General features: G+C 42.2%; 1 protein-coding gene across 1 annotated transcript; it reads left to right on the forward strand.

The window, feature by feature from the left end:
- The first annotated feature begins 5,295 nt into the window (after window positions 1-5,295).
- On the forward strand, window positions 5,296-11,564 carry LOC121387236 (sporozoite surface protein 2-like). The gene is made up of 3 exons (XM_041518262.1): window positions 5,296-5,420; window positions 8,630-9,685; window positions 10,301-11,564. The coding sequence occupies exons 1-3, from the start codon at window positions 5,296-5,298 to the stop codon at window positions 11,562-11,564; spliced, it is 2,445 nt and encodes an 814-aa protein (XP_041374196.1).
- Window positions 11,565-13,255: the final 1,691 nt, after the last annotated feature.

Consider the following 13,255-nt stretch of genomic DNA (forward strand, 5'->3'; position numbering starts at 1 on the left):
ACCATATTTCAATTCAACATAACAAAATTATGTAAAATCAACCAAAAAATAACAAACAAGTAGTCCTAGATTACATGCTTTTTACGACAGACAGGACAACACATACCACAGCCTTTAATATGTAAATCATGGTGCACTGGTAAAGCAGGCAGAGCGGGTGATATTGTACCAAGCCCCTCAGAAAAGCACTCTAGAGACTACTGGCAAGCTAAATAACACCCACCAAACACGACCCCACACAGGTCACACCCACCAAACACGACCCCACGCAGGTCACACCCACCAAACACGACCCCAAGCTAAATCACACCCACCAAACACGACCCAACACAGGTCACACCCACCAAACACGACCCCACACAGGTCACACCCAACAAACACGATCCCAAGCTAAATCACACCCACCAAACACGACCCCACACAGGTCACACCCACCAAACACGACCCCACACAGGTCACACCCACCAAACATGACCCCAAGCTAAATCACGCCCACCAAACATGACCCCAAGCTAAATCACGCCCACCAAACATGACCCCACGCAGGTAGAAAAAACAGCAGTGTTTGCTTTGTGACGCCCCACCACATTTTCAAACTGGAAAGTGCATACCACGGCTTTTGTCCAGTTGTGGTGCACTGGTTGGAACGAGAATAAAACCAATCAGCTGAATGGGTCTACCGAGGTGGTTCGATCCTGTGACTCGAGCACCTCTAGTGAGCACTGCACCAACTGAGCTGAATCCCGCCCCTTTAATCTGAATCCCACCCCTTTAATCTGAATCCCGCCCCTTTAATCTGAATCCCACCCCTTTAATCTGGAAGTCAAAAACAAAATGGCTGGCAAAAGAGCATTTTACATAGAATGTAATCCACCATATTTGGATTCAACATACCCAAATCAACTAAAAATCAAATCTACCCCAAAATGCTTTGACTTGACACTTTAGAAAGAAAAAAAAAAAAGTCCCAGATTATATGCACTTTCCCACAGACAGGACATCACATACCACAGCCTTTAATATGCCAATCTGAATCATGATGCACCTTAGGCAAGCAGTCTAGATACTAAGCAAAATCACACCCACCAAACACGACCTCCACACAGAAAAGATGCCAGTGACAACCCACCACAATTTAAAACTAAAGCAGAGCAGAACAGAATGGACCACAGGCTTGGATATATCAGTTAGTGGGCACTGTTTGGAACGGGAGAAAACAAAACCTCAAGTTAACTAAAAGAGATCGCCCACAGGCTTGTATATATCAGTTCGTGGGCACTGTTTGGAACGGGAGAAAAACCCCTTAAGTTAACTAAAGGGGATCGCCCACAGGCTTGGATATATCAGTTAGTGGGCACTGTTTGGAACGGGAGAAAACAAAACCTCAAGTTAACTAGAGGGGATCACCCACAAGCTTGGATATATCTCTTGGTGGGCACTGTTTGGAACGGGAGAAAACAAAACCTCAAGTTAACTAGAGGGGATCACCCACAAGCTTGGATATATCGGTTAATGGGCTAAGTTTGGAACGGGAGAAAAAACCCTCGAGTTCACTAAAGGGGATCGCCCACAGGCTTGGATATATCAGTTGGTGGGCACTGTTTGGAACAGGAGAAAACAAAACCTCAAGTTAACTAGATGGGATCACCCACAAGCTTGGATATATCTCTTGGTGGGCACTGTTTGGAACGGGAGAAAACAAAACCAAGTTAACTAGAGGGGATCACCCACAAGCTTGGATATATCTCTTGGTGGGCACTGTTTGGAACGGGAGAAAACAAAACCTCAAGTTAACTAAAGGGGATCACCCACAAGCTTGGATATATCGGTTAATGGGCTAAGTTTGGAACGGGAGAAAAAACCCTCGAGTTCACTAAAGGGGATCGCCCACAGGCTTGGATATATCAGTTGGTGGGCACTGTTTGGAACGGGAGAAAACAAAACCTCAAGTTAACTAAAAGAGATCGCCCACAGGCTTGTATATATCAGTTCGTGGGCACTGTTTGGAACGGGAGAAAAAACCCTTAAGTTAACTAAAGGGGATCGCCCACAGGCTTGGATATATCAGTTAGTGGGCACTGTTTGGAACGGGAGAAAACAAAACCTCAAGTTAACTAGAGGGGATCACCCACAAGCTTGGATATATCTCTTGGTGGGCACTGTTTGGAACGGGAGAAAACAAAACCTCAAGTTAACTAGAGGGGATCACCCACAAGCTTGGATATATCAGTTAGTGGGCACTGTTTGGAACGGGAGAAAACAAAACCTCAAGTTAACTAGATGGGATCACCCACAAGCTTGGATATATCTCTTGGTGGGCACTGTTTGGAACGGGAGAAAACAAAACCAAGTTAACTAGAGGGGATCACCCACAAGCTTGGATATATCTCTTGGTGGGCACTGTTTGGAACGGGAGAAAACAAAACCTCAAGTTAACTAAAGGGGATCACCCACAAGCTTGGATATATCGGTTAATGGGCTAAGTTTGGAACGGGAGAAAAAACCCTCGAGTTCACTAAAGGGGATCGCCCACAGGCTTGGATATATCAGTTGGTGGGCACTGTTTGGAACAGGAGAAAACAAAACCTCAAGTTAACTAAAGGGGATCACCCACAGGCTTGGATATATCAGTTGGTGGGCACTGTTTGGAACAGGAGAAAACAAAACCTCAAGTTAACTAAAGGGGATCACCCACAGGCTTGGATATATCAGTTGGTGGGCTCAGTTTGGAACTGGAGAAAACAAAACCTCAAGTTAACTAGAGGGGATCACCCACAGGCTTGGATATATCAGTTCGTGGGCACTGTTTGGAACGGGAGAAAACAAAACCTCAAGTTAACTAGAGGGGATCACCCACAGGCTTGGATATATCAGTTAGTGGGCACTGTTTGGAACGGGAGAAAACAAAACCTCAGGTTAACTAAAGGGGATTATTCCTCCTTTGTACTACAAGAGAATTATAAGAAAGTTGTTTTGTTTAACAACATCACTAGAGCACATTGATAAATTAATCATCAGCTATTGGATGTCAAACATTTGGTAATTCTGACACATAGTCATCAGGAAACCCACTATACTTTCTTAATGCAGCAAGGGATCTTTTATATGCACTTTCCCACAGACAGGAAATCACATACCACGGTCTTTGACCACTTGTGGTGCACTGGTTAGAACGAGAAAAAACACCAGAGAATATTGATTAATTAATCATCGGCTACTGGATGTCAAACATTTGGTAATTCTGACACATAGTCATCAGAGGAAACCCGCTACATCTTTTTAATGCAGCAAAAGATATTTTATGCACTTTACACACAGACAGGAAAGCACATACCACGGTCTTTGACCAGTTGTGGTGCACTGGTTGGAACGAGAAAAAAACCAATTAGCTGAATGGGTCCACCTAGGTGGTTCGATCCTGCGTCATAAGCACCTCAAGCGAGCACTTGACCAACTGAGATAAATCCTGCCCCATTACAACTACAAGAGGGTGTTCTATCACTGGAGCCAATTTCACAAAACACCGTCTAAGTTTAGGTCTAGGACTAGCAGTTATACCGGTCATACAGTTACATGTGTTTGGCATCTATTCCATGCAACAAATTACATCATTATGGAAGATGGATCATTTTGAGGATAAAAGAAAATGAAATTATGTGTACTTCAAACAATATTTGTTGTACTGTTACCATAATCATAATACGAACTATACACATGGTTTAGTCATAGATTTAAGTTTATGTGTAAAACTAAGCATACGAAAGAGAGAAAGAAATGTTTTATTTAACGATGCATTCAACACATTTTATTTACGGTTATATGGCGTCAGACATATGGTTAAGGACCACACAGATATTGAAAGAGGAAACCCGCTGTCGCCACTTCATGGACTATTTTTCGATTAGCAGCAAGGGATCTTTTATATGCACCATCCCACAGACAGTGTAGTACATACCACGGCCCTTGATATACCAGTCGTGGTGCACTGGCTGGAACGAGAAATAGCCCAACGTGCCCACAGACGGGGATCGATCCCAGACCGACCGCACATCGAGTGAGCGCTTTACCACTGGGCTGCGTTGGTATATTATTTTTAGTTGAATAGGCCTAAAACAAAATATGTCTCCGGCAATATGCCCCCAAAATTAGGCAGTGTACGCCTGCTTTTTGAAAATTAACACATTTGTGTTTACTACTGTACACCTTTGCACGTTTCACCTACATATTAATAATATAAAAAAAAACAATAAAAAAAACAAAAAAACATTAAAGGAACATTCCTGAATTTGCTGCATTGTAAGATGTTTCCGACTAAAAAAATAGTTCTACGATTAAACTTACATATTAAATATATTTTCTTGTTTAGAATATCAGTGTCTGTATATTCAACGTGTTTCTGGTCTTCTTAATGTTTGTAAGATACCCAAACTGGATTTTGTCTTCAGATAATTCCGTACGTACGAAAAAAAACATAGTTTAGAAAATAAAATGAAATTTAACCTAGTACAACTATTTGAACGATCAGAAACATGCTTAATATATAGCCACTAACATTTTATGCAGAAAAATTTATTTGATAATCAATTACAACCGTTAAAAAATCGCTGTTAGTCGATAACATCTTGAATATTGCAACAAACTCAGGAATGTCCCTTTAAAAACAATTTGTGGTCGGCCCTTTTTTTTCTACGCAGAGGCTGGAAACCTTTTTTTTTTTTTTTTTTACATCTTGGTGCAGAAACATCAAGCAGTAAATATTTTGCAATACAAGATACAACATTACATTTACATCAGTGTTTCTTAAACTGACTGAACTATTTTTATCCCGCAATCACTATATACATGTACATTGGCAAGATATGATGACTATAAAAAGGCCTGTATGATTAATAAATCAATGTGTTCTCATGTTTTATTGTTTGTTTTGTTTTGGTTAACGACACCACTAGATCACATTGATTAATTAATCATCGGCTATTGCATGTCAAACATTTGGTAATTCTGACACATAGTCATACATTTTTCCTTATCAGGCTTCGACACTAAGGTACGTCCGAACGACATTGTCTAGTAAACAGCTAGTTCGGTCTAGTCATAAGTGTTTCTGAGTAGCCCGACTGGTCGTGTTGATAATTTATGAGCGGTGAATTAATTTGCCATCCAGTGATCTTACAAACATTAATATTTCCATTAAACGATCGACACGGAAATCCCAGGTTCTATAATTAGACGTGATGCAGTGGGCAGTGAATAACTGAACAATCCTGACTGGTGCAAACCGCTGACGGATCCGATATGGAAATGTTTGTAGAGGGTGCCATTCGTCACAACTCGGTCGATTCTGTTGATACCGGAATCGACCGAGGTTTGTCGAATATAGAGTGTGCGTTTGCTAAATTTAGTGCGTATAGATCTATGTTGTAAATACTATCAGCGAAAACAGTATTATTGTTTCTGCTTGATACTTTGGTACATTGTTTTTTTTGTCCAATAAATCGAATAAAGCAATAAAAATAGTGTACGTTCTTTGAATAAATATTTTTCAGGTTTTTCAAATAAATATATACGACAATCGATTTCGTTTTCGAATTATTTACATGTGGTTACGGTCGTATTCGAGCAGACAAAAAGTGGACCTGTTTAAATACGGACCGGCCTCGGTGGCGTCGTGGTTAGGCCATCGGTCAACAGGTTGGTAGGTACTGGGTTCGGATCCCAGTCGAGGCATGGGATTTTTAATCCAGATACCGACTCCAAACCCTGAGTGAGTTCTCCGCAAGGCTCAATGGGTAGGTGTAAACCACTTGCACCGACCAGTGATCCATAACTGGTTCAACAAAGGCCATGGTTTGTGCTATCCTGCCTGTGGGAAACGCAAATAAAAGATCCCTTGCTGCTAATAGGAAAGAGTAGCCCATTAAGTGGCGACAGCGGGTTTCCACTCAAAATCTGTGTGGTCCATAACAGAACGTGGTAACTTCGGACTTTGGTAACTTCGGCCTGGTAACTTCGGACCCGAGTAGGCCTAATCTCGGCCCCAGGTAATTTCGGACCGGTAATCTCGGCCTCTGTATTAATGAAAGCAACTTATATCTGGGTTATACGCAAATGAAAGCCAGTTGAAGCTCATGTCCACCAATCAAAACCTTACTTGCAGAATCCTGCCAGTGATTTAAAACTAACAACACTGCGTAGTCCCCAAAATCCAGGTAACATTTCGTCTGTAAATAATAATTTAAATATTGACCAATCACACTTCGCCTTTTATAACGTTATTTGGGAGTATACAAATTCTAAAAATATCGGGCGAGTCTATTTTAGTGGCCGCAGTACAGCGAACCATACCAATACGTACGGGGTGGGTTATCAGTCTTCAATTTTACATTAAAAATTATTTATTTATTTATAAAATAAAACAAAACTAAATCAGTCTTCAGTTTTACATTACAAATTATTTATTTTATAAAATAAAACATGTTTTAAGGCATTCGTAATTCACCACACGAAACATGTCGTATACCCTCAGGATAATTCGGAATGTTTTCAAATTATTTTTAAATCACTGGCAGGATTCTGCAAGTAAGGTTTTGATTGGTGGACATGAGCTCCAACTGGCTGTCTTTAGATCCACATGTAATAGTGGAGCTAATTTTAATTAGATTGCATGTGGATCTAACACCAGCCAGTTGAAGCTCATGTCCACCAATCAAAACCTTACTTGCAGAATCCTGCCAGTGATTTAAAAATAATTTGAAAACATTCCGAATTATCCTGAGGGTATACGACATGTTTCGTGTGAATTACGAATGCCTTAAAACATGTTTTATTTTATAAAATAAATAATTTGTAATGTAAAACTGAAGACTGATAACCCACCCCGTACGTATTGGTATGGTTCGCTGTACTGCCACTAAAATAGACTCGCCCGATATTTTTAGAATTTGTATGCTCCCAAATAACGTTATAAAAGGCGAAGTGTGATTGGTCAATATTTAAATTATTATTTACAGACGAAATGTTACCTGGTCATTGGGGACTACGCAGTGTTGTTAGCAATCCGATTAAAATTAGTTCTACTGGTCTAAATAAGGCATTCGTAAATCACATGAAACATATCGTATACCCTCAGGATAATTCGGAATGTTTTCAAATTATTTTTAAATCACTGGCATGATTCTGCAAGTAAGGTTTTGATTGGTGGACACGAGCTTCAACTGGCTGGTGTTAGATCCACATATAATAGTGGAGCTAATTTTAATTAGATTGAGAAAGTTAGTAATGCTATCTAAAGCTGACATCTATAAGTCGGTAATTAAGCGCACACACCACATCTCCGCCCCTACGAGGTCATTTGGTACCTGGACACACACTGACGCAATTACCCAACAGTTGAAACCCTGATTAGGCTCGTAGGATCGATATCGTGTGTGTGTGTGTGTGTGTGTGTGTGTGTGTGTGTGTGTGTGCGCGCGCGCGCGCACGCACGTGCGTGTGTGTGGCGGGGGATGGGGAGGGGGGTAGAGAGAGGAGGCATAATCTCTAGTGAGTGGGTCACAACCTCTATAATGTGGGTGTGGGTGTATACAAGCCATAATATGTTTCTATTTGTATAGAGTAAGTAAAAAAAGAGTACATTTTCGGGTGCTACCCCACCAACGCCCCATACACACCACCTCCCTTCCCCCTGGTTCCTACGAGCCTGCTCATCTGTTTTAAACGTTACACTGGATGCACAATCTAAAACCAAGCTCGAGAGATCCTAGGGAAGAAAGTCTATAACCAACCCCGAGAGATCCTAGTGAAGAAAGTCTAAAACCAAGCCCGAGAGATCCTCGAGGAAAAAAGTTTAAAACCAATCCCGAGAGATCCTAGTGAAGAATGTCTAAAACCAAGCCCGAGAGATCCTAGGGAAGAAAGTCTAAAACCAAGCCCAAGAGATCCCAGGGAAGAAAGTCCGAGAGATCTCAGGAAAAAAAAGTCTAAAATCAAGCCCGAGAGACCCTAATGAAGAAAGTCTAAAACCAAGCCCGAGAGATCCTCGGGAAGAAAGTTTAAAACCAATCCCGAGAGATCCTAGAGAAGAAAGTCTAAAACCAAGTCCGAGAGATCCTAGTGAAGAAAGTCTAAAACCAAGCCCGAGAGATCCTAGGGAAGAAAGTCTAAAACCAAGCCCAAGAGATCCCAGGGAAGAAAGTCCGAGAGATCTCAAGGAAAAAAAGTCTAAAATCAAGCCCGAGATATTCTAGGGAAGAAAGTCTAAAAACCAAGCCTAAGAGATCCTAGGGAAGAAAGTCTAAAACCAAGCCCGAGAGATCACAAGGAAAAGGGTCTGAAACCAAGTCCGAGAGATCCCAGGGAAAAGGATCTAAAACCAAGCCCAAGAGATCCTAGAGAAGAAAGTCTAAAACTAAGCCCGAGAGATCCCAGGGAAAAGGGTCTAAAAGCAAGCCCCAGAGATCCTAGGGAAGAAAAGTCTAAAATCAAGCCCGAGATATCCTAGGGAAGAAAGTCTAAAACCAAGCCCAAGAGATCCTAGGGAAGAAAGTCTAAAACCAAGCCCGAGAGATCCTAGGAAGAAAGACTAAAACCAAGCCCGAGAGATCTTAGGGAAGAAAGTCTAAAAACCAAGCCCGAGAGATCCCAGGGAAAAGGGTCTAAAAGCAAGCCCGGGAGATCCTAGGAAAGAAAATCTAAAACCAAGACCGAGAGATCCTCGGGAAGAAAATCTAAAACCAAGCCCGAGAGATCCTCGGAAAGAAAGTCTAAAACCAAGCCCGAGAGACCCTCGGGAAGAAAGTGTAAAACCAAGCCCGAGAGATCCTAGGGAAGAAAATCTAAAACCAAGCCCGAGAGATCATAGAGAAGAAAGTCTAAAACCAAGCCCGAGAGATCCCAGGGAAAAGGGTCTAAAAGCAAGCCCGAGAGATCCTAGGGAAGACAATCTAAAACCAAGCCCGAGAGATCCTCAGGAAGAAAGTCTTAAACCAAGCCCGAGAGATCCTAGGGAAGAAAGTCTAAAACCAAGCCCGAGAGCTCCTAGAGAAGAAAGTCTAAAACCAAGCCCGAGAGATCCCAGGGAAAAGGGTCTAAAACCAAGCCCGAGAGATCCTAGGAAAGAAAATCTAAAACCAAGCCCGAGAGATCCTCGGGAAGAAAGTCTAAAACCAAGCCCGAGAGATCCTAGGGAAGAAAGTCTAAAACCAAGCCCGAGAGATCCCAAGGAAAAGGGTCTAAAACCAAGCGCGAGAGATCCTAGGAAAGAAAATCTAAAACCAAGCCCGAGAGATCCTAGGAAAGAAAATCTAAAACCAAGCCCGAGAGATCCTCGGGAAGAAAGTCTAAAACCAAGCCCGAGAGATCCTAGGGAAGAAAGTCTAAAACCAAGCCCGAGAGATCCCAAGGAAAAGGGTCTAAAACCAAGTCCGAGAGATCCCAGGGAAAAGGATCTAAAACCAAGCGCGAGAGATCCTAGGGAAGAAAATCTAAAACCAAGCCCAAGAGATCCTCGGGAAGAAAGTCTAAAACCAAGTCCGAGAGATCCTTGGGAAGAAAGTCTAAAACCAAGCCCGAGAGATCTTAGGGAAGAAAGTCTAAAATCAAGCCCGAGAGATCCTAGGGAAGAAAGTCTAAAACCAAGCCCAAGAGATCCCAGGGAAGAAAGTCCGAGAGATCTCAGGAAAAAAAAGTCTAAAATCAAGCCCGAGAGACCCTAATGAAGAAAGTCTAAAACCAAGCCCGAGAGATCCTCGGGAAGAAAGTTTAAAACCAATCCCGAGAGATCCTAGAGAAGAAAGTCTAAAACCAAGTCCGAGAGATCCTAGTGAAGAAAGTCTAAAACCAAGCCCGAGAGATCCTAGGGAAGAAAGTCTAAAACCAAGCCCAAGAGATCCCAGGGAAGAAAGTCCGAGAGATCTCAAGGAAAAAAAGTCTAAAATCAAGCCCGAGATATTCTAGGGAAGAAAGTCTAAAAACCAAGCCTAAGAGATCCTAGGGAAGAAAGTCTAAAACCAAGCCCGAGAGATCACAAGGAAAAGGGTCTAAAACCAAGTCCGAGAGATCCCAGGGAAAAGGATCTAAAACCAAGCCCAAGAGATCCTAGAGAAGAAAGTCTAAAACTAAGCCCGAGAGATCCCAGGGAAAAGGGTCTAAAAGCAAGCCCCAGAGATCCTAGGGAAGAAAAGTCTAAAATCAAGCCCGAGATATCCTAGGGAAGAAAGTCTAAAACCAAGCCCAAGAGATCCTAGGGAAGAAAGTCTAAAACCAAGCCCGAGAGATCCTAGGAAGAAAGACTAAAACCAAGCCCGAGAGATCTTAGGGAAGAAAGTCTAAAAACCAAGCCGAGAGATCCCAGGGAAAAGGGTCTAAAAGCAAGCCCGGGAGATCCTAGGAAAGAAAATCTAAAACCAAGACCGAGAGATCCTCGGGAAGAAAATCTAAAACCAAGCCCGAGAGATCCTCGGAAAGAAAGTCTAAAACCAAGCCCGAGAGACCCTCGGAAAGAAAGTCTAAAACCAAGCCCGAGAGACCCTCGGGAAGAAAGTGTAAAACCAAGCCCGAGAGATCCTAGGGAAGAAAATCTAAAACCAAGCCCGAGAGATCCTCGGAAAGAAAGTCTAAAACCAAGCCCGAGAGACCCTCGGGAAGAAAGTGTAAAACCAAGCCCGAGAGATCCTAGGGAAGAAAATCTAAAACCAAGCCCGAGAGATCATAGAGAAGAAAGTCTAAAACCAAGCCCGAGAGATCCCAGGGAAAAGGGTCTAAAAGCAAGCCCGAGAGATCCTAGGGAAGACAATCTAAAACCAAGCCCGAGAGATCCTCAGGAAGAAAGTCTTAAACCAAGCCCGAGAGATCCTCGGGAAGAAAGTCTAAAACCAAGCCCGAGAGCTCCTAGAGAAGAAAGTCTAAAACCAAGCCCGAGAGATCCCAGGGAAAAGGGTCTAAAACCAAGCCCGAGAGATCCTAGGAAAGAAAATCTAAAACCAAGCGCGAGAGATCCTCGGGAAGAAAGTCTAAAACCAAGCCCGAGAGATCCTAGGGAAGAAAGTCTAAAACCAAGCCCGAGAGATCCCAAGGAAAAGGGTCTAAAACCAAGTCCGAGAGATCCCAGGGAAAAGGGTCTAAAACCAAGCGCGAGAGATCCTAGGAAAGAAAATCTAAAACCAAGCCCGAGAGATCCTCGGGAAGAAAGTCTAAAACCAAGCCCGAGAGATCCTAGGGAAGAAAGTCTAAAACCAAGCCCGAGAGATCCCAAGGAAAAGGGTCTAAAACCAAGTCCGAGAGATCCCAGGGAAAAGGATCTAAAACCAAGCGCGAGAGATCCTAGGGAAGAAAATCTAAAACCAAGCCCAAGAGATCCTCGGGAAGAAAGTCTAAAACCAAGTCCGAGAGATCCTTGGGAAGAAAGTCTAAAACCAAGCCCGAGAGATCTTAGGGAAGAAAGTCTAAAATCAAGCCCGAGAGATCCTAGGGAAGAAAGCTCTGTCCCGCAACTTAATGCCCGAATCCTTTACCTTTTTGTCTTACTACCAAGTTTCATCGCTCTAGCAGCACTTGTTCACAGTTAGACTTTCAAAACGTTCATCCCACCCTTGTATATCTCTTCCCTCTATACTACCAAAGATATGTGCTTGTGCTCCAACCATTGTCGCGTGAGGAAAAACAAATTGTTTGTTTTGTCCATTATATATTTTCCCCCAACCGCACCCCCCACCACCCCCCCCCCCCAAAAAAAAGTACTTGTGTCCCCTTCCCCTCACCCCGTCATTATCGCGTATACCCTCTCTCCCCTCTTCACATATTGTTCCTATATTCCTGTACAAAGAGTAAATCAGGTTAGACATAGATAATATAGGGCTTCTAGATTATGGTAGCCCCACTCCCATGGCTAGTGATATTCAATGTTGGGCTAGTAAATAACTACTATTACCATGCCCCACAGCTAGTGAAAAAAGTTGTCAAATGCTGCATTAAAGTATATTTTGTAAATATGAATATCCTATCAGTGTCCGCCCCCCACCCCCACCCCCCCCCACCCGTCCGCCCCCAACCCCCAATTTAATGGTTTTTAATCTCTATCTCCCTATTTAGGTGAAATATCCGATTATTACTATTAGTAAAATTGTATTTACTTACAGTAGGGCTAGTTAATTTTAAAAATCACTGATCCCATGGCTAGTGGATTTAAAAAAAAAAAAAATCTAGAAGCCGTGAATAATACTATACAAGATGTTAGATAAATGGTATCTAACGAACACGAATGTATTGTTGTACTTCTTACAGATTCTCAAAAATCAGGTTAAAAACAAATTTAAACGTCTTTTCCAACTAAAACGTAAACGGCGATTGCAGTCATTTTTGTCCCTGCCTATTTTATTGGAAAGTATGGCTGTGGCGACGTGGTCATCACTGTGGAACAACCGATTATATGTCTTAAAAGTTATCTTCAAAAAAAGAAAAAAGAAAAAAAAAATTCTTTGACGTCACACTCAACACATTTTATTTTACGGTTATATGGCGTCAAACATATGGTTAAGGACCACACAGATAAAGAGAGAGGAAACCCGCTGTCGCCACTTCATGGGCTACTCTTTTCGATTAGCAGCAAGGGATCTTTTATATGCACCATCCCACGGACAGGGTAGTACATACCACAGCCTTTGATATACCAGTCGTGGTGCACTGGCTGGAACAAGAAATAGCCCAATAGGTGATCTTCAACATACGTTGGAGACGAAAATGACCTACAACGGGTCATCTCTCACATGGGTGTTTTAAGAAATTCATTTATTTTACAAGCCGTTTTAAAACGTATCTAGGCTAATGACCAAAATGAAATATAGTCGGTCTTTGAACAAACCAAAGTTTCACAACTGATGCAGCGATGTTTTTTTCTTCTTTTGTTTGTTTGTTTGTTTGGGTTTTTTTTAAAGCACGGATTGCAGAGAAATGCTGTGTATATCCTGTCTATGGGATGGTGCATATAAAAGATCCCTTGCTACTAATGTGAAAATGTTGCAGGTTTCCTCTGTCTAACAGACTTTAATTTTAATTGGTATTAAATGCTTTCCACCACATTGTCCATATGAACCTGTTTTTAGAAACATGGTGCATCACAGTATTGTTATTTAAGGAAGCCCAGCATTATTTCTGATATTGCTAGCGCTGAAATATGAGAAGAACCCCCCCCCCCTACAAAATAGGGGCGGGACGTAGCCCAGTGGTAAAGCGTTCGCTTGATGCGTGGTCGGTCTAGGAT

The sequence above is a fragment of the Gigantopelta aegis genome, chromosome 13 (assembly GCF_016097555.1).
Source record: "Gigantopelta aegis isolate Gae_Host chromosome 13, Gae_host_genome, whole genome shotgun sequence".
Classification (NCBI taxonomy): domain Eukaryota; kingdom Metazoa; phylum Mollusca; class Gastropoda; order Neomphalida; family Peltospiridae; genus Gigantopelta; species Gigantopelta aegis.